Source organism: Hippopotamus amphibius, chromosome 11, assembly GCF_030028045.1.
Source record: "Hippopotamus amphibius kiboko isolate mHipAmp2 chromosome 11, mHipAmp2.hap2, whole genome shotgun sequence".
NCBI classification, from domain to species: domain Eukaryota; kingdom Metazoa; phylum Chordata; class Mammalia; order Artiodactyla; family Hippopotamidae; genus Hippopotamus; species Hippopotamus amphibius.
This window is the reverse complement of record NC_080196.1, coordinates 81,792,439-81,814,253: the sequence shown is the minus strand read 5'-3', so window position 1 is coordinate 81,814,253 and position 21,815 is coordinate 81,792,439. Positions and strand designations below refer to the sequence as shown.

General features: G+C 39.0%; 1 protein-coding gene across 5 annotated transcripts in view; it reads right to left on the bottom strand.

Annotated features, from left to right (window-relative positions):
• Positions 1-4,418: 4,418 nt before the first annotated feature.
• The window catches only part of ARHGAP28 (Rho GTPase activating protein 28), a 201,189-nt gene continuing 183,792 nt past the window's right edge, over positions 4,419-21,815 (bottom strand). For 4 of the 5 annotated variants that reach the window (XM_057700454.1, XM_057700451.1, XM_057700453.1 and 1 more), the window contains 4 exons: positions 15,872-15,928; positions 14,061-14,185; positions 10,299-10,363; positions 4,419-8,160 (listed from right to left, as the gene is read on the bottom strand). In XM_057700454.1, the coding sequence (XP_057556437.1) occupies positions 8,066-8,160; positions 10,299-10,363; positions 14,061-14,185; positions 15,872-15,928 (342 nt within the window). In that variant the 3' untranslated portion in view covers positions 4,419-8,065. The remainder of the gene's footprint in view (positions 8,161-10,298; positions 10,364-14,060; positions 14,186-15,871; positions 15,929-21,815) is intronic. The other variant, XM_057700452.1, reaches the window with a different exon arrangement.

Below are 21,815 nucleotides of genomic sequence, written 5' to 3'. Positions count from 1 at the left end.
CTGAAGTCACTGGAGGGAGGAACGCACTCTCCTGACTCTGGGGAAGGAGCACGTGAAGATTCAGCCTCTTTCCAGAAGCTGTTCTGATGGAAACCATCATTTTGCACAGATGTTCTTGCTTGTCCTTCTGGACAGTCTCACAGTCTAAATGTGTCCCCAGGTGGCCTGCCTGGTGTTGTTTTCCAGGCCGTGGCCGTGGGTGGAGCCTGGCCGGCCATCTCCCAGGGTCCAGTCTCAGGGGAATCCAGGGCTCCACACTTGGGAGCCCAAGCACAGAGCCCAGGCCTACGTGTGTGGGGCTGCTTTCTTTTACAGCTTTATTGAGGTATAACTGTCAGACAATAAACTTGACAGCACATATTTAAAGAGTGCAGTTTGATGACTTTGAGCGTGTGTATCCATCCCTGCAGCGATCACCTTATTCAGGACAATGAACGTCCCCATCACCCCCAGAGCTTCCTCCTACCCCTTTGGAACCCCTCCCTCCCAACCTTCCCTGAAACACCTCACACACTGTTGTTGCAAAGTTGAGGACAAAATAGGAAAGCTACTCTACCCATTTGACAAGTCTGGTATAACCCTGGCTCCAAATCATGGTAAGGAAATAAGACAATAATAGACCAATTTTACTTTTGGACCCAGATGTGAAAATTCTCAATAAAGTGCTGGTTAGTTGAATTCCTCGATAATGGAAAAAATATGACCAGTTACAATTGCACTCCAGACTCCCTTTTTTATCCTCCCATGTGTTATATATTTTTCACTAAATCTATGTTCATTTTCCAGTTTTCCTTCCCATTTCCCTGCAGTATTAACTTTGGTTGATACTTTCACTTTATCCTGATGTTACAAAGCAGGTTGGCTGTTTTCTCAGAAGCTCCTGGAGGGGAAATGTGTCCTGGAGGAAGAAAGGATGCTAGTGGGTGGTGATAACCCAGATTTCAGAATGGAAGGAGCAGAGGATGAGGGAAGTTGTATCAATTTCAGTTTCTTAGGCCCTTTTATCACTTCTCAATCTCTTGAAGGTGTCTGGAGAAATACCACTGGAGGGCCTGGTGCAACTTCACTTTGTTTCAAAGCTCTAGAACACAAAGGTGGCTGCTTCAATCTGGAAGATAGGACAAACAATTAGGGCTTCTATGATAAGGCGTTCATTTTCCATTTGCTCAGTCTATGCAGCTGTCTCTAGCATGATTCGTGGTATTTAGGAATGATGTGTGACTAAACGTTGGCCATTCCCTTAACACATTTATCCATTGAGTAAAAACTTAGCACTTGAATAGTCTGTAGAGATGAAAATGGAGAAAATGCCCTATGAAAATTGCTAGTATCAAGAAGCATGTGTCCCTTAAAACACTATAAAATAAAAGCAAGGGCTACTTTGGGGTACAATGGGGTAGAAAGGGATGGGAAGGGTTTAAGAAAGTAGCCGTACCTAGGCTTTGCCAGGTCTGCAATGGTAGCACTTGTAGAATGACAGCCCGGTTTGCAAAGTGCTTTCACTGTGGTAACAGCAAGAGGGACCCTGGCGGGGAGACACGGGAAAGCGTACAAAGTGGGCTGGGCCTGACCATGAAGAACTCAACAACACTACCTCATGCCCACTTCCGGCCAATCCCACTACAGGAAGCAGCCACTTTCTGATATCTCTCACACATAAGGGACGTGTACGATTAACCTCATACTCTTCTGCCAGTTTTGCCAAGTGGTTCTCCCATTTTACACGCCCCCCCAGCAATAAGAACGCCAGTTGCTCCATATCTTTGCCAACACTTGGTATTGTAACTCTTCTTTAACTTCGGCTATATTCTTGTGTTTATGTAGTGCTACTACATTGTAGTTTAATTAGCATTTCCCTGAGGGCGGATGATGTCGAGTACCTTGTCCTGTGTATCGGCCATTTCTGTACTTTGGTGGAATGTTAGTCTGAGTCTTTTTTGGCCATTTAAAAATATGAGTTGTCTTTCTTTTTTACTATTGAGTTGTTAGAGTGCTTTACATATCCTGGGTGTAACACGTGCGTGTGACACACACACACACATAATTTTCTCCCAGTCCGTGGCTTGCCTTTTCAATTTCTTAATGGTATATTTGCTTCAAATTGTATGGATCCAATTTATCAGTTATTTCCTTCTAAGGCTAAGTTTCTGCTGTCCTGTTGCAGCGTAACATAGTTAGGGCCGCATGGTAGAAAAGCCTGTTCCCAGCCTGTCATCTAAGGACATGGAGCTGAGGGCTGCAGCAAAGCCCACTGCTGTGCAGCAGTAAGAATGTTACACAAACGCAGAGCAACTGCTGAGAAGGAACCGTTAGAGCAAACAAGCTCATAAATAAGATGACAGCCTGTAGGAGTCCGGATGGGATCGTTAGTTGATAAAACTCAGATGAACCTTTGGTGACTGCCCCCTACTCCCTCCCAACTTCTGTCTGGCCTGTCAGGAAAGGTGTCATTTACTGCTGGGAAGATGAGAGAAGCAGGTCTGTGGGAACCCTCAGCACCCCTGGAACTCTGGAGTCTGTTCCATCTGCTCCTGTGCTTTGCTGTCAAACCCCATTCTGCAGAGATCTTTGGAACTGAGCTAATGTACTTCGTCACTTGTTAGAGCCAGCAGGATTCCAAACTGATCTAGTGGAAGAGATTGCAACTGGGCTCAGGCAGGGTGAGAACCTTGCAGGACGGCGGCAGAGGAGAGCATGCACTCCCAAGCCAAGAGCCACAGGGGGAGAGAACCCAGACGTGCCCTTGAAGCCACTAACCGGGGCCTGGGAGTGACAGCTCCATCAGCCATGGGCAGGAAGTGTGGTTCTAATTTGCATCTCCCTAGTGGCACACGCTGCTCAGCGTTTTTACACGTGCACATTGGCCATTTGTACATCTTCTTTCATGAAGCGCCTGTCCAAGTCTTTCCCCCATTGAAAAAATTAGGTTGCCTGTCTTTTTATTAACGAGTTCTTTATATGTCCTGAATATCAGTCTTTTGTCAAATATATGCTTTACAATTGTATTTTTTCCCACCCTGTGGTTTGCTTTTTTGATTTCTTAATGGTCTCTTTGGAAAAGCAGCTGTTTTAAATGTTGTTGAAGTCAGATTTATCAATTTTTTCTTTTATAATTGTTGTTTGTTCTGAAGAAATCTCTGTCTACTCCCAAGTCACAAAGCTATTCTTCTTCTTCGATGAGCCTCATGGTATTAGGTTTTAAAATAAAGAATAATCAAGTTTGGGTGAATTTTTGTGTATCATGTGAGAGGGTCAATTTCTGTCTTTTCCATACGGATATCCAGTTGTTATAGGACCATTTTTTGACAGTGTTCTTTCCCCATTGGGTTACTTTGGCACCTGTGTTGAAAATCAAGGGGCCATATAAATGGGCACCTATTAGTGTTGCTATCTTGTTTCATTGATGTACACGTTGATCTTTATTCTGCATGATATTGCAGAATAAAAAACCACTCATTCTAATCACTCATTTTTTCTTCTAAGATTACTTTAGATGGTCTAGATCCTTTGCATTTCCATATAAATTTGTGTGTCAATTTCTACCTAAAAAGCCAATTGGTGTTATGGCTGGATTGCACTGAATCTATAGATCTATTTGCGGAGAGCTCACATCTTGCCAGTTCTCTTGCATCCACCTCTTCTCATCCAGAAACACTGGTGTATCTATATATTTATTCAGCCAGTTTCACTTCTACCAGAAATATTTTGTTTTTAGTATAGTAGTAGTTTTTAGTATACATGTTTTGCATACATTTTGTTAAATGTATTCATAAGTATTTTTTTGTTTTTTGATGCTATTGTAAATGGAAGTTTTAAAATTTTCCAATGGCTTGCTACTAGTATAAAAAATACCATTGATTTTTATATAATAATCTTGTGTGCCATGACCTTGCTAAATCACCTTATTAGTTCTAATAGTTGAAGATACCTTAGGCTTTTGTATATAAATAATCATATTATTTGCAAATGGAGACTATTTTATTTCTCTTTTCTAATCTTTATGCTTTTATTTCTTTTTCTTGCATTTGATATACAGTAAAACGCTGAGTGTAAAAAATCATGAATGAGTACTGAATTTGTCAAATGTCTTTTCTGTATCTCTTGAAAATATTTTTTTTAAAGTACAAATTAATAATCAAAAAAGTTTAGTAAATAGTTTTTGCACAAACATCCACCATTACCCTAGTGTCTTGTGACTTTTGCACAAGGCCACCATCTGGCTAGTAGGTGACAAAGACAGGGCTCAGACACAAACCTCTGACTTTAAAGCTCCTCTTCTTTCACCAGCACCATGGTGCCCTCAGACTAGTTGAATATAAGAATTCTCATGATAATGCTTTTAGTTTTTTCATCTTTATTTTTATGGATAAAATGCAACATACATATTATACTTAACAATGAAACTGATGGGACAAAAGAATATTAACTTTTGAGATGGGGGACAACATAAAAAATTGACGATATGATTTTTCAATCAAGTCACATAGTTTTAGGAAATAGTTGGAAAATGCCTGAAAGAAAAGATGTTATTTTTAAAGGGGTGTGTGTGTGTGTGTGTGTACAACTGTTGAAAATGTTTCAAAGAAACATTTTAATCATGTCATATTATTTTTTATTAAGTGATATATTTATGAAAAAAAAAAAGTTGAAAGTGCCTGTCAGAAAACAGAAACTATTCAATACCATAATATATATTCCTTTCGGACATGTAATACATTTACAAAAAACAGTTGAAATGTACTTGATAGAAAGAAGGGACACTTTAATCTCATGCTACTTTCAGTCAACTGCAATGTGGGGAAAGCAGCTGAAAATGCATGAAAGGAGATGAAGTGAATTCTTACATTTGAAAACCTGTAACTCAACACAGTTAAACACACAAGACAATGACTAAGAGACACAGATTCTCTCAGCATCTACACCACACATTATCGTAAACAAGTATTTTTGGTTTTAAAGCTTTTGCTAAAAATATTTTACATCATTAAATGCATATTATTACATGTACACTGAAAGCTAACTGAAGTGACTTAAATAATAAGATTCAGGGACAGTTTATAACAAAAATTGTTAACGTCCGTTATTTTTTCTCCCAAGAAAGACAAGTGAGGTAGTTTATATTGTATATACATTGTAAGGAGATCAATATTCCAGTTTGTTCAAAGATCACTCCTTGAACTCACTGAACTCATTGTTCAATGACTCCAGGGATCATATCCCCAAGTGAGCTATTTAGCAAAGGGATCTTCTTTTGTAGAATGGAGGAAAGAATGAGCCAGTTCTAGGGTTTTTTCTGAATAAGTGTTCCTAAAATGTTAACTTTCCCTAATGCTTTCCTAGATGCTATTTTCCTAACTGTACACCAAGAGCACTTGGGGAGAGGTGAGGTGGGAAGCTAACAAGAATAGAATTTAGAAGTCCAGTATCTGACTCTTCTTTTGTTTGCAGATATACTATCCATGTTTGCCTTTATACTGCTCACTTTTACAGATTACTGTAACCATTACTGTAAACAATCTTCATAAGGCAAGGACAATTTTTTCAACACTTAGGTGACTGCAATTTGAGTTTTAATTGTAGGGGTTTGTTAATTATTCATTAAGAATAAAATTAGTAAAAAGAAAAAAAAAGTAAAAATTAGTAAAAAGAACTTCTTTAACCACACAAAAATTAGTTTGTGTGTCTACTGGAAATTTTTCTCTAATCAGTTAACTCTATGACTAAGAATTTAGGTTATATCCAATGATACTGGTGTTGACATGGGCTTCCATATTATATAGTTATTTGAAAGTTGTCATACATCCTTGAATGCACTTAAGTAATTAATTTAAAATTACTGACTGGGCTAAGCCTTTGACATCTAAAACCACACAAAAGGGGGTAAGAAATTCAGAAACAATTTTTTTAAACCTGTCATCTGTTAGTCATTTATTTAAAACTAATGACTAATGGAGTAAATCTTAAAACCTTTAGGACTTATGCATCAGTCCTAATGTGTTTTCAGTCAAAAGAAATAAAAATTCCCAAATAAAAAATTAAATGTATAGATCTGTGAATTTTCTAAACACAACAGAATATATTCTAAATGATAGGAAATTCAGTGAGAAAAATCAAGCTTTGTTGTAATACACACACAGAAGTGTAAGGCAGCTAATTTGAAGGACTTCTTCCACGTATGTAGGCATAAACTATATCCATCTTATGTCTTGGACCTTAGCGACTACACGGAATAAAGTGTTTACTCTTGTTGTTTGTATTGCAAAAATGATAACAGCATCTTCTCAGGTCCTCAAAGTTCATTATGTAAACTCACACGCCATCAATTAGCCAGACACTGAAAACTGATGAAATGTAGGAGTAAATATAAACCAATAGGACACATGTTTACCTTCTGATGGGTTTTCAGGCAAAGGAAATGAAAAATTCTCAAATAAACAAATAAAATGAATGGATATTTAAGTTTTCTATAAAAATATAACAAAATTCCAATGGCCAGAAATGCAATTATCTACATGTTGAATATAAATCGTGTTTTTATAGATATCAAGGCATAATGAGCATATACAAGATTTATTCTATAATATAGGCTGAAATTATCACATTTTGTTTTGAGACTTGGTAAGTAGATAAAATGTTTTCTGCATTTGTGAGCAACTTCGTCTATTGTTCGAATTGCAAGAGAGAGTCATTTGGGTGTTAAATTACATTAAAACTGATACAAGTTCATCAAAATCTCAATCTGTAGATTCTAATCCAAAGCACAAACACGGGATAAATGAGACCTCTGTCCCCATTTCTAGCCAACCCTAGAAGAGCTATACTGCAGTCTTCAGAGGAAAGGCAGGGCTGTCCAACACCACAGCACATTTCAGATTTGCTCTCAGTTAGAATCAGGAATGGTGCTTTCTCACCAACTGCAGATCTGGAAAATGGCTCTGTGGGATCCTGATGGCGAGGCAGTTTTCAGCTCACCAAACAAGCATCTGATTTTAAAGCCTGATGCTAATCCACAGGGCTTGGCCAAGTCTATGACTGATGAACAGAAACAGAATCTGTTTTTACAGCACATAAAATCTGGATATAACAGTATTTTTCAGCACTGTTGGAGAGAGAGCAATTGGACAAAGGCAATTCTGCATTTTAAAACTAGGGCTGCAGAAGTCATTCTCTGTAGTTGCGAAATATAAAAATTGATATGTTTGACGAGGAAAGGAAATCTGTGCCTGGCACACGGAAACTATTCACGAACCACCATAATCATGATGAGGAAACGGGGGCCCTGTGACTGCTGACCACACCAGAGGCTGCGGAAACACAAGAACAGCCTCTGCAAACCTAACCTTAACTTTGGGGACCTGTGCTCAGAATAAGCTTTCACAATATCAGTTTTCAACAGTCCATGACAAGGAAATGTTCATTCACACCAGAATGCAGACAGCCACAGTACAGTACAACATACATAACAACACAGTGGGCTTTAAACAGAAGGTTCTCCTCCCCCAATTCAGGAGCAAGTCAGAGCATAAATATTGCTTATGTGTGACTCTGGAAACTGATTCTCTTTGGAAAGTAGATCTAAATAATTTTTCAGAGCAGAAATTCTTGTTATTTCTGGCAATCTTGTTCAAAAAGGTCTCTCTCTATATATAAAACATAAGTATAAACAAACAAAAAAATCTTTTCCACCTCTTGTGTTTGGCAGCATTTGCTATATCAAGAAGTGCTTCTTATCCCCAGGTACAGGACCAAATTCATTTCTGCTGTGAAGTCAAAGTATCAGAAATGATTAGAGTTCCATATTCTATTTTGGCCTTTCTTCTGGAAGGGTCACATCCTCTTTCCTTCACTCTTATCAAGGAACCATCACGAGAAAGCGTCAGCTCAAATAGTGAACCAGCTCCTCTTCCACAATTTGTGTTGACACCAGTGGGAGACACTAGTTGGGCTGAGAAACATCAAGAGGGTTCTAGGAACAAAGATGTCAAAAGCAGTTTTGTTTTTCCCCTACCAAACACAGGACTTCTTGGCATGTAATACACGATAGTGCCGTCTTGGCGGGGATATTTCAAACACTTGGTTGGGGTTTGATCACCCATTCTGCCTGGGGATTTACATGATATACATCCAGTATATAAGCGTCTGGATCCAAGCAGTGCTGTCCTAAAAGGAAAAAAAATCAGAGAATGCTTTCAAAAGTGCACACTTCTGTGTGTGCACATGCATGTGTGCGTGTATGTGTGTGTCTGCAGGGCTCAAATCAGGCCAATATAGTTCTCAGCCAAAAGGAAACACATTTTAAAGGTTTCTAGCAAAGCCAGCCTTCCTTCCTTCCCTCTGTTATTTCTTTCTGACTGTGAAGTACTTCAAATAAATCCCACATGACATTGTGGAAAACACAGACACACCTACCACAGGCAAACTGTTCCCTAGACTCACCACACCAACTAGAAAAACGTGGCAAGAGCCTGTTTCGGGTATCAGCTCAGGTATATGATAACGATCGTTAATGGCCATTTATGTGATAACACATGTCCTCCTAACAGCTGTTTACAGGTAGTAACTTGACCATGACTAGGGATGAATATCAAGTTCAGTTTAGGGATGGTCATTTCATTTCTCCTGCAGGCAGGAGATCTGGAATTGATAACAACAAAAAGATCATTCCATGGGGGCAAATTTGAGAATTCTTACGGACTGTGTGTTTGAAATATACACTAAAGTCTCAAACAAAATGACCAGGGTTTAATGCTTACTTGACTCATGCATTCATTTCTCAGATATTTCTGCAGTTATTGCCTGCCGGGCACTATTCTACAGGCTGAGGCTACAGCAACGCATCTGACAGTCAAAAATCCTTGCCCTTGGGGTGCTTACGTGCTGAGCGTGGTAAAAGGCAATGAGCAAAAAAAGCAAGTATGATGGTGATAAGAACACGAGAGAACATGAAGGTGGGGAAGGCACAGAGAGAGGGTCCGATCCAGGAAGGCCTCACTGAGACGCGGATACAGCGGCGACCACCAGATAGAGGTGAGGGAGTGAGGAGGGAACCATCCGAAGGAAAGCATCCCAGGCTAAAGCTGGAGCAGATGTGAAGGCCCCGGGCAAGACGTGCTGGGAACCGGATGTGAAGGCTGCTATCTGGGGAGCCTGGATGTAAAGTTGAGAGGCGGCAGCACCCAGGTGCCTTCAGAGCAATGAGATGCACTAAGCTCACCACAGAAGGTAAGTGCAGAGAGAAGTTCCAGTGCTCGGAGGTCGAGAGGGTGAGAAATGACAGGCCAAAGAGACCCAGAAGGAGCAACCTGTGAAGTGGGGGGAGAGCCGGGAGCTTGGCGGGTCCTTGAAAGCAGGTGAAGAGCGCATTTTCTTAAAGAAGGGAAAGATCAACCCAGGCAGTTGTAAAGACAGAACAAAGCCCTGGATGCCACAACAGAAGAGTCCTCTGGTGACCGCGACGGAAGAGCAACTCTGGTGACGTGCTGAGGGTGAAGCTGGGTGGAGAGGCTTCAGGAGAGGAGGCGAGGGAGGAACTGGAGTCCAGACAACTGACTGAAGGGGGTTTTGCTGTAAATGAAGAAGAGAGTGGGAGTAGACTTGAAGGGGGTCAAGAGAGTTTTGTGGAGATGAGAGAAATTACAAAAATGTTTATGCAGAGAGACATGGTGCCGCTGGGAGGGAAAAGCTGACAACAGAGGAGAGGACGGGAGACTGACTGAGCCCTGGTCAGCAGGAACGAGGCGCTGCTGTCAAACAGGAGCACAGGTGTTTCATCTCCATGGGGAGGGGGGCAAGAGGAAGGTAGGGACACAGATGCACGTGGACAGAATCTTCTTTTTATTCCTTTCTGTCCCTCTTCAGGGGTGTAGGAAGTATGAATCTGGACTGAGTTGAACAGAGAAGTTCAGCAAAAGGGGTAGCACGACCCTGAAAGCGCTGTGATTTCTCCTCTCGTTTGCATGAATCTCCAGACTCTCCAACGTTCAGAGTCACGTTTAAAGACTCAAAAATCTACTCCACAGCAACTCACATATTTACATTTAAATTCTGAAAATATTTTAGGAGAGTCATACTGTTCTTATGTGAGATTTTAAAAAGTGCTGATTTTACAATACATCTTATGTAATTTTGATTTTACAATATATCTAAGAAACTTGTAAAACATTCTTTTTGATTTTACAATATATCTAAGAAACTTGTAAAATATACTTTCACATTAATAGCATCATATGTCTTTTAGAGTATTACTCTTGTAGAGTAATCAGAGATTGTAGGAGTAAAAATTATTAAAGACTGCTTACCTATATTACCCCCAATTTCATATAACCTTTGGTTCTGAATCTTAATGCCTTCTGATGAACCACGACTGAGAAAAGAAGAAAGGGATATAAATTTAACCCACCTCTGTGACTGGAGGTTATTTAATCTGTGGATTAATAACCATGGCAACACACAATTCACTCTGCCTTGAGTGAAATACACCCCACAAATCATTATTAGGACTGAAGTGATGATAAACCCCCCCTTTTTTTTTTTGACACAGACAAGCATCTGAGGCAGAGAGGAAGCTGGCGTGCAGGGCCCCACAGCCACCCCGGCCCTTGCATCCGCCGTCAGCTCCACTTAAGAGAGGACACCTTACTGACACACCAAGGCTGGCCCAGCAGCAGCTGGATGTTTCATACTGCCTTGTCATGGGCCACATTACTCTCCGTTCAAAAGCAGTCAGGTTTCATTTCTGTATTTGCCAAAAACTGAATGAGATTCTCTCCTCAGCCCATGTCACATTTCTGAGACTGCCCTGTGCTCTGCAAGCTGACATTGACTTTGTTGCATGTCTCTGCCCTATTATGAAAGCAAGTCAGAGGAAATAATTGCCCAGTTTTAATTTTACACCTCAGACTAGGCTGCCGGGGCAGAAGAGTCTGGAAAGACCATTGCTAAGCCCTGGCCCACTTCACTGTCAGCTTGGTTACTTAAAAAGATTGTCCTTGGCTGTCTACTGTCGGAGAGAAGGCTGTGTACCCCCTTTGTTTAATTAAGCATTTGCAATAATTGTAGACTTGCATGAGGTTATAAGAAAACACACAGACACATCCTGTGTACTCTTTACCTAGTTTCCCCAACAGTAAAATCTTGCAATACCCTAGTGTGATTGCAGGAAGGCCACATGGGTTCAGTCAAGGCACAGAACATTTCCTTCCCCACAAGACCCCTCTTGTTCCCCTTTATAGCCATACCCCTCTCCCTCTCCCTGTCCTCATCCTTCTCCCCTTATCCCTGGATTCTACATTTCTATACACTTGTCATTTACAGAAACATATAAATGGAAACACACGGTATGGAACATTTTTGTATTGGCCTTTTTTTTTTTTCCAATCAGCATAGATCCCTAGAGATTCGCCCAGGTTGTTGCATTTTTACTGCTGGGTAGCACACCAGGGTATTGGTGGACCACACCCTGTTTAGTCGTTTACCTGTTGAAGAACATGGTTTTTTTTTTTCCCCAGTTTTTGACTACTGTAAATAAAGCTGCTATGTAAGTATTTGTGTACAGGTTTCTGTGTAAACATAATCTTCATTTCTTTGGGATAAATGCCCAGGCGTGTGAATGCTGGGTCACAGGACCGTTGCACGTTCATTTTTACAAGAAACTGTCAAACTGTTCTAAGAGTGACTAGGCCATTTTACATTCCCACCACGGTGTATGAGTGATCTAGTTTCTCTGTATCTTCACCAGTATTTAGTGTTGTCATTATTATTATTATTATTATTATTTTAATTTTAGCCATTCAGTTACTGGAATAGTCAAATTCATAGAGACAGAAAGTAGAACAGTGGTTACCAGGGGCTGGGGGGAGAGAGGAATGAGTCGCCACTGTGAAATGGGTACAAAGCCTGAGTCCAGGGTGACAGGACTTTCTGGAGGTGGAGGGTGGTGATGGCTGCCCAACAATGTGAGTGTGCTCAACAGCACTGAGCTGTTTACTTAAAATGGCAAATTGTGTTATGTGTCGTTTACAACAAATTTTTTAAAAAATCAGTTGGACACATTTGTGTGGATCTATTTCTGGGTTCTCTTCTCTGTTCCACTGACCTAAGTGTCTATCCCTCCATCAATACACACTGTCTTGATTACTGTAGGTGTTAATATGTATATACAGTATGTTGTCGTGTAGCTACACAGTTGGCCTTAATATCTGGTAAAGTGATTTCTCCTACTTCATTCTTCTTTTTCAAGACAGCTGTGGCTATTCTAGGGCCTGTGTTTTTTCATATAACGTTTTAGAATAAACTTGCACATGTTTACAAGATATCTTGCTGAGATTGTGACAGGGATTGTATTAAACCTATAGATCAACTTGGGAAGAATCAACATCTTTACTACGCTAAGTCCTCCAATGCATGAAAATGCTATGTCTCTCCATTTATTAAGGTCTTTTTCTTTCATCAGCATTTTGTAATTTTTAGCATACATAACCTATAAATGCTTACTTAAGTTTAAACCTAAGTATTTAGGTAAACGGCAATGTTTTTACTTTTGATTTTAAATTTAATTTCTACATGCTCCAATGTGATTGGTTTCTGTGTGTTTCTATGTATTTCTGATTTCTATGTGTTGATTTTATATCCTGTGAAGGTGCTGAACTCAGTTATTAGTTCTAGGAGGTCTTTTTTTTAAGATTAAAAAAATTTATGTAGATAATCATGTCATATGCAGATACCATCAGTTTTACTTCTTCCTTTACAACCTGTAAGCCTTCTCTCTTTTCTGCTTCCTATAGGGGCTCACTCTTCCACTAGTATGTGAAATGAGACTGGAGATCTTGATCCTGGAGAGAAAGCGTTCAGCCTTTCATCATTAGGTATGATGTGAGTTATAGGTTTTTGTAGTCAATCATTATCCAGTTGCAAAAGTTCTCCTCTTGTCCTAAATTTGCTGAGAGTTTTTATTATGATGTTGGATTTTGTCAAATGCTTTTTCTGTATCAATTAACATGATCAGATGATTTTTCTCCAATTGGTGTGACGGATAGCAGGGATTGCTCTTTGAATGGTAAACTAACCTTGCATACCTGAACTAAGGCTCTCTTGGTCTAGGTATAATTCTTTTAATAGACGTTGGATCAGATTTGTTGAGGGCTTTTGTATCTAAGTTCACGAGAGATATTAGTGTGCAGTGTTTGCCTGTTTGACCGTTTATTGTTATTTTTGTCTGGTTTTGGTACCAAGGCAATGCCAGTTTCCATGATCACTCTCCTCAGCCTCTGGCAACCACTCATCTATCCTCCACTTCTCAAATTTTGTCATTTCAAAAATGTTACATAAATGGAGTCTTGCAGTATGTAACCTTTTTTTTTGTTCAACATGGCTATTCCTTTTCAATATGATTGGAAAGCTTCTTTTAAAGGATATCCATCGGTTTTACTAGAGACCATCAAACTGTACCAGCTTTATCATGGGTAGATTTAAACGAATTCTTCTCATTAAAAAAACCTCAGGGCAAATGTTTATCCTTGAATAGGCATGCCTGGACAAAAGTTACCATGATCTATGCTCTTTAAGGTGACAAGGCAGATATGCAAAAAATATCTCGTCAACATCACTCTGATCCTAAGGTTTACTGGTAGTAGGTTTTAGGGAAACCAACAGCTATCATGTTCACTCAGCTACATAAACTCTACTTGATACAGTCATGTTAAAGCCCAGTGCAGCCTGGAGTAATAATATTCCTGGTAATCTATTATGATATCTACAAAACTAACTTGCTAAATTTTTTATTCAAGTAAAAAGTAAAAGTGATTGAGTAAATGAAGCCACCAGGATAGAAGATATGGATTTAAGAATCCCTACTCTAGAAATTCCTTGGAAAAAACTTTTGTTATTGATAATTCTATGGTCTACTTAACATCTTTCTCTACTTTTGCTTCTTCATTTACTGGTGAAGTCCTTAAAGTAATAGGTTCTAATTTTTCAAGAAGGTCAAATTTTCAAATGCCTGGAATTGCTCATCAGAAAAAGTTCATCTTCCTGTACAGAGACTGATACTCGCTTCTACTCACCTGTTCTCGTATTGAAATTTCGCCAGTATGTCTTTGGCTTTGGTTTGACTGTTGAGTTGAATGGCCATGGACACCTTGGAGAGAAGGGGCGCGTGGACCCTTATGACTCCCTCCGGCACGTCAGACTGCCAGGGAAGAAACAGGTGGCACGTTCTGTCAAACTCAATGATTGCACTTAAGAGATGTGAAAACCACTGGCATTCCGAATTAGAGAAACACATAAACGTGACCAGGATTTAACCAGAATGAAACACTGTTTTCTTCCTAGCAGAGATTCACTAATGACTAAATTTAACCTGGGAATTCACTTTTGGTATAGGCTTAGGTCTCACTATAACACCTTAAAATCATGAGGTTGTGACCAAAATCTAACGTTTCCATCAGTGCATTTTCTTGAACAATGTCCTAAATAAGCCCACTTGAAGTAAGATTCTGTATTTCAATTTATTTTAAGAAGATCAACCTTCTGGAAAATTTAAGGATCTATTTTTAAATGTCGCTTTTCGAATATCCTTTTTCTTTAGTCAGTAGCAATGAACAGTCACCCCAAACTGAATTCCAGATGGGCACCAAACTCGATTCCTCAAGGCGTACTAATAACACTGTGAAGGGCAGAGTGTGGACAGCTGTTAGGGAAGAGTGTCCCTGCTTTCATGTGCTCTGACTGGCCTGGAGACCTCAGAACTCTCATCTAAATGCAATATTCAAAGAATGGTGCTAATTAAAAATAAAGTCTGCTTTGTTAGAACTGAATGGGAAATTCCTTTTGTTTCAAAATTTTGAATGCTTTAAAAAGTAATTCTCTATTTAGAGATGAGCAGAAATAAATTTCTATCTGAGGATCTGACTACTCCTCAGGTAATCATTTTAAATCTGTATGTTCTCAAGGGATGATACTGTTGGTGTAGAAGGCTTAGGTGAATTGACTCAAATATCCCCTGGAAGAAACATGTTATGGATTGAATTGTGTCCCCCCACCAGGACCTCAGAACATGACCTTATTTGGAAATAGCGTCACTGCGGATGTAATTAGCTAAGATGAGGTTGAACTGGAGTACAGTGGTCCCTGAATCCAACGTGACTGTTGTCCAAATAAAAGGAGAAGACACACACACGCACACGCACATGCAGTGACTGCCATATAAAGATGCAGGCAGAGACTGGAGCGATGCATCATCTATAGGCTAAGGAAGGCCAGGGATTCCTGGCATCACCAGAGGGAAGAATGATGTCAGAAACACATCCTCCTTTCATGACCTTCAGAAGAATCCAACCAAATCAACACCTTGATTTTGAAGTTTTAGCCTCCAGAATTGTGAGAGAGTAAATTTCTATTGTTTTAATCCACCCTGTTTGTGGTACTGCTATTGCAGCACTAGGAAACTATCTTTTAAGGGTCAATACTAATAGTACTTTCTACTATTACGAGCAAGAACCAGGAAAGCAGGCCAGAGAGCAGCCAAGAGCACCCTCCTGAGACACTTTTGTGGGCATCTCACGTCCCTCCCCCACCAGCTCCACAGAAGCCTCTTAAGATAAATTCCACACTCCTGACATCATTGAGCATGTCTAAGATCACATTTTCCCTCTAACTTCCTGGAGTATTCACTCTTGTGAACAGAATGCCTAACCACAAATTTTGAGTCATCAGTCAGTTGAGTCCCTATACCATTCCTTCATGTGTTACACTGAAAATGTCAAGTTTGAAGGTATATCATGACCAAAATTATACACAGATAAGGGATATAGCTAAAGAATACTATGTAAGGAGTTAATAATTAGAGAGGAAAAGAAATGATTTGTTTTCTTACCATTCTTCTTGTAGAGGGTGATTTTTGTAGTACCTTTGAAGTCTTGGGGCTTGTAACCTAAATAAAACACATTTAGTCTTTAGGATTAATGTTGAGAAAACAAGCATACGCTGCTGTTGGAAGTGTAAACTGGTACAATCTTTAGTGAAAACATTTTGGCAATATTTATTAAATTACAAAATGCATATGCCTTCTGACCCAACAATTCCACATTTATAACTTTATCCTACAAAATAGACTTCATTTGTGAGAAATGTCATATATACAAGTTTATTCACAGATGCGTAAACTTTAATAGCAAAATATTGGACACAAACTAACTGTTCAATAATAGGGAACTACTTGGGCTTCCCTGGTAGCACAGTGGTTAAGAATCTGCCTGCCAATGCAGGGGACACGGGTTCGATCCCTGGTCCAGGAAGATACCACATGCCACGGAACAACAAAGCCTGTGCTCTAGAGCCCTCGAACCACAACTACTGAGCCCATGTGCTGCAATTACTGAAGCCCACGTGCCTAGAGCCTGTGCTCCGCAACAAGAGAAGCCACTGCGCTGAAAAGCCCACTCACGGCAACGAAGAACAGCCCCCGCTCTCCGCAACTAGAGAAAGCCCACATGCAGCAACGAAGACCCAACGCGGCCAACAAATAAAAAGAAAACAACAAAAAAAACCCAACATGGGGCTACTTAAATAAGTTACAGTGTGTCTGTGGAATATCATGCAAAAGAAACAAAGCAGGCAGCTTTGTAGGCTGATGTGGGGTAATCCCCATGATCTCACAAGTCATTAGAGAAGATTCAGGAGGGTGATTCAGGTATGCTCTCATTCATCTAAAAAAGGGGAAGACCATGTATCCATATTTGCTCGTACATCACAGCACCTCTCTGGACATATATGTCCCTGCATGTTCCTGTGTACACACATGCTGTCACTGGTGACACTGCCTGTCTTCAGGAGGGGAAGTCAGAGGTGGCCAACATTTATTCTACAGTTTTTCCCCTTCCAATCTTTTGAATTGTGTAAACTGTCAATGAACTGTCTGTTCCAATCAAAGTCAAGAAGTAAAAACATGGTATAGTACAATAGAACTGAAGAAAGACTATTTCTTCAGCTTTAAGTGCTTGCTTCCATGGTACTTAAAGCCTTTTAAAATTCTACTTAGTTCTATTTACAATTAAAACATTAAAGTAACTGACATTCGTTTAGCATTACACAGTTGACACAATGTTTTATACCCACAATATGTGAATTCATGCTAATGACAACTCTGTGAAATAGATAAAATTACTTTCTTCCCCAAATTGAAAATGTAAGAAAATTGAGGCTCAGAGAAAGACTTTAATTTGCCCGGGCTCGCAAAGCCTGACCGAACCTCAGCTTCAGCTCCACACACAGCATACTTATGCCATTAAAATTTTCCAGAATGAAAATGGCAGAGTAAGGACTCCTAAAGTCTGTCCTTCCATAAAAGCAATAAATAAACTGGCAAAAACCATCCCTGTCAACTTCTTCAGAACTCTAAAACTAACCCAAAAGCTGCAACCAGGGGACTGCTTAAGTGAGAAAAACAGCTGCATCTTGATAAGAACAGTGAACTTTGTGGCATTTTAACTTACACTTTCCCATTCCAACTCCACAGTTCAATGACAGCCTTGAAAATAACAGTCTGCATTGCTGGTACACGTACTGGAGGGAGTGGAATGGATCTCATTCACAAGGAATTCTAATGGTTTGTTTCCTGAAAGACTGGCTTGCTTTTATCTTGCCTAACTTGGAACCTGACCAGTGCTAAAGTGGTGTAATGTTGAAAACATTTATAGGCAAATGTTTTAATCACTGTTGTCTGATGCAGTGGGTAAGAGTTGGGGGGAAAAAATAAACTAACTAAAAATCTTGGGAGGCAAGCCTAGAGAATGAGATGCTTTTGGGAATGAGGCCTTTGAAAAGCTCCAACATATTCCTGAGAATCTAGAAGGCTATGTGCGTGCTCAGGGCTGTACACATATTCAGGAAAGGCCTGAAAAGAATTTAATCTCTCACCTCTGGCTGACCTTTAAGCTCTGTCCAAACAGGAACTGAAGGTTCAGGCCAAGTTGTAAACTGCCTGGCTGAACACTGAAAGTGTGTCAAGCACACGAACACACAGAGCTCGGCTGCAAAGACTGGGAGATTTTTTTTTGGTTCTAGGTATTTACGAAAATCTCTGTGCAAACATCAGTTAACCACTAGGCTAATGGAACAGAGACTTCAGTAGCCACACAAAACAAAGAATACAGAGAAAACAAAACTAGTTCATCAGAAAAGTTATGAACAAATAAATAACATCTTTAACAAGCAACAACCCTGCAGAGGGGGGAGAATCCAAAGTTGCCACATTTTAACATTCAAAACGTCCATTCTTCAATAAAAGTTATGAGACAACCAAAAAAATGGCAAGAAAATATAGCTCATACACAGGAAAAAAAAAAAAGTAGTGTCAATAGCTTCAAAAGAAACTCCTTAAGGAAGCCTAGACATTGGACTTACTAGAAAAAGCTATTTTAAATACTTGAAGGAACTAACAGAAACCGTGTCTTCAGAACTAAAGAAAACCATGAGGGACTTCCCTCGTGGCACAGTTGTTAAGAATCCAAATGCCAATGCAGGAGACACAGGTTTGATCCCTGGTCTGGGAAGATCCCACATGTCACAGAGCAACTGAGCCCATGTGCCACAACTACTGAAGCCTATGTGCCTAGAGCCCATGCCCTGCAACAAGAGAAGCCACCACAGTGAGAAGCCCGAGCAGAGCAATGAAGAGTAGCCCCCGCTTGCTGCAACTAGAGAAAGCTCATACACAGCAACAAAGACCCAAGACAGCCAATAAATAAATAAATTTATTTAAAAAAAAAACATGAGAATGATATCTCACCAAATAAAGAATATCAAATAAAAATAGTAAATTATAAAAAGATACCAAAAAGAAGTTATGTAGCCAAAAAAAAGTCCTATTGAAATGAAAAAACTACTTGAGAGGGTCAATAGCAGATTTAAAAAAGAAGAGGGAATTCCCTGGTGGTCCAGTTGTTAGGACTCCACACCTTCACTGCCAAGGGCTTGGGTTCAATCCCTGTTCAGGGAACCAAAATTCCACAAGCCACAAGGCATGGCCAAAAAAAAAAAACCCACAAAAAAACAAACAACGATGACAACGACAACAATAACAAAACAAAACAAAACAAAAAATCAGCAAATCTGAAGATAGGTCAATTGAGGTTATCCATTCTTGAAACAGGAAGAAAAAAGAATGAAGGAAAACGAACAGAACCTATGAGGAACTGTGGAACAACACCAGCACCCAACATGTACATGGTGAGATTTCCAGGAGTAGAAAGAAAGGGGCAGAAAGAATGTCTGAAGTAACAATGGCTGAAAACTCCCCAGATTTGCTGAAAGATAACAATCTACATATCCAAAAAGCTCAACAAACTCCAAATAGGTTAAAATCAAAGAGATCCACACCAAGAAACATCATGATCACACTGTCAAAAGACAGACATAGAGACTCTTGTATGCATTAAGAGAAAAATCAACTCAAGCACAAGAGCTCCTCAATAATAGCTGATCTCCCAGCAGAAACCATGGAAGCCAGAAGACAGGGGATGACACATTAGAATTGTGAGAGAAAAAAAATAACAACAACCAAAATTATATCTGGCAAAAGAGTCCTTAAAAAATGAAGATGAAATTAAGTCATTTCCTTGATAAACAAAAGCTGAGAGAGTTCACTGCTAGCAGACCCACCCTATAAGAAATGCTAAGAGAGTTCTTCAAGCTGAAATGAAAGGACACTAGACAGTAACTCAAATCCACATGAAGAAATAAAGAATATCAGTAACAGAAATTACGAAAATATAAAAGGCAATATTAATGTATTTTTTGTTTATAATTTCACTTTTCCCCTATATAACGTAAAAGACAAATGCATGATAAATATAAACTTATGTTGATGGGCGCACAATTTATAAAGCCATAATTTGTAGCAATAACAGCATAAAGTAGAGGGACAGAGAAATGTAGGTAGAAAGTTTTTATACACTTAAGGTGTATTAATACGAACTAGACTGTTATAAATCAAGATGTTACTTATAATCCCCAGGGCAACCATTAAAAAGATAATCCAAAAATATATACTAAAAAGAACAACAAAAGAAAGTGGTACACAAGAAAATACCTATTTTACAAGGTTGAGTCAAAAATTATCCGCACTCTGGCTGTACAATTTATAGAAGTTTTAATATAAGCGGTGTGTGGATAATTTTTGACTTACTCTTGTACACAAATGAAGGCGGTAATGGAGAAACTGAGGAACAAAACATATAAGACATATAGCCAAAAAATGAAAGGACTGAAGGGAAAAATTGGGAGTTCTACAACAGTTAGAGACTTCAATACCTCACTTTCAATAATGAAGAAGTAGATAGAAGATCAGAAAGAAAATAGAAGACAACACTATAAATCAACTATATCTAAGAGATATCTACAGGACAATGAGAGCAGAGTCCATGCTGAAGTACACACAAAACACTGGGCCGATAGACAGTATGCTAGACCACAAAACAAGTCTCAGTGGAGTTTAAAATATCAAAATAATATAAAGTATGTTACATAATCACAATGGAATAAAATTAGAAATCAGTAACAAAATGAAATTTAGAAAACTTATAAATATGGAAATGAAATAACATACACCTAAATAACCAATGGATCAAAGAGAAATTAGAAAATACCTTGAAATGACATCAAAGACACCAAAACTTACTGGATGGAGCAAAAGTAGTGCTCAGAGGAAAGTTTATAGGTGTAAATGCCTACATGAAAAAGAAAGATCTCAAATTAATAGCCTAATCTTCTGTCTTAAGAAGCTAAAAAAGGTCAGCTAAATTCAAAACAAGCACAAGGAAGGAAACAATAAAGATCTGAGTCTTAATAAGGATTAGAGAATAACAAAAATTAGAAAAAAAATTAATGAAACAAAAGTTGGCTCTTCAAAAAGACCAATGAAATGGACAAACCTTTGGTTAGATTGACCAAGAAAAGAGAGAAGACTCAAATTATTAATCAAGAGTATAAGTGGAGACATTACTACAAACCTTATACAAATAAAAAGGATTATAAGAGAATACTATGAACAATTCATATTTCAACAAATTAGATAACCTAGACAAAATCCTAGAAACACACAAACTATCAATACTGACTCAAGAAGAAATAGAAAATCTGAATAGAGCTATAACAAGTAAAGAACATAAGTCAGTAACGCAAGAAAAAAATTCCTACAGAGAAAATCCAGGACCAGATGGTTTCACTGGTGAATTTTACCACATGTTTAAAGAAGTAACACTAATCTTTCTCAAACTCTTCCAAAAAAATTGAAGAGGAGGAAACACTTCCCAACTCATTCTATAAGGCTAGTATTACCCTGATACCAAAGTCAGACAGAGACATAAGAAGAATGAAAAACTACAGACTAATATCCCTTATAAAAAGTTGATGCAAAAATCCTCAACAAAATACTAGCAACTCAACATAGAGTTGCCATATGACCCAACGTATGCCCAAGAGAAATGCAAAACAAATGAAAAAAATAAGTGAAATACTGATACATGCTACAAAATGGATGAACCTTGAAAACATTATGCTAAGTGAAAGATGTCAGACACAACAGGCCACATGTTGGATGATTCCATTTATATGAAATGTCCAGATAGGTAAATTCATAGAGACAGAAAGTAGATTAGAGTTTGTCAGGAATGGAGGGGGGGGGTAAGGGGGGTACTGCTTAATTGGTATGGAGTTTCTTGTGGGGGATGGTAAAGATATTCTGGAATTAGATAGTGGTGATGGTTGCACAACACTGTGAATATACTGAAAGTATATACTAAAATTTATACATTTTGAAA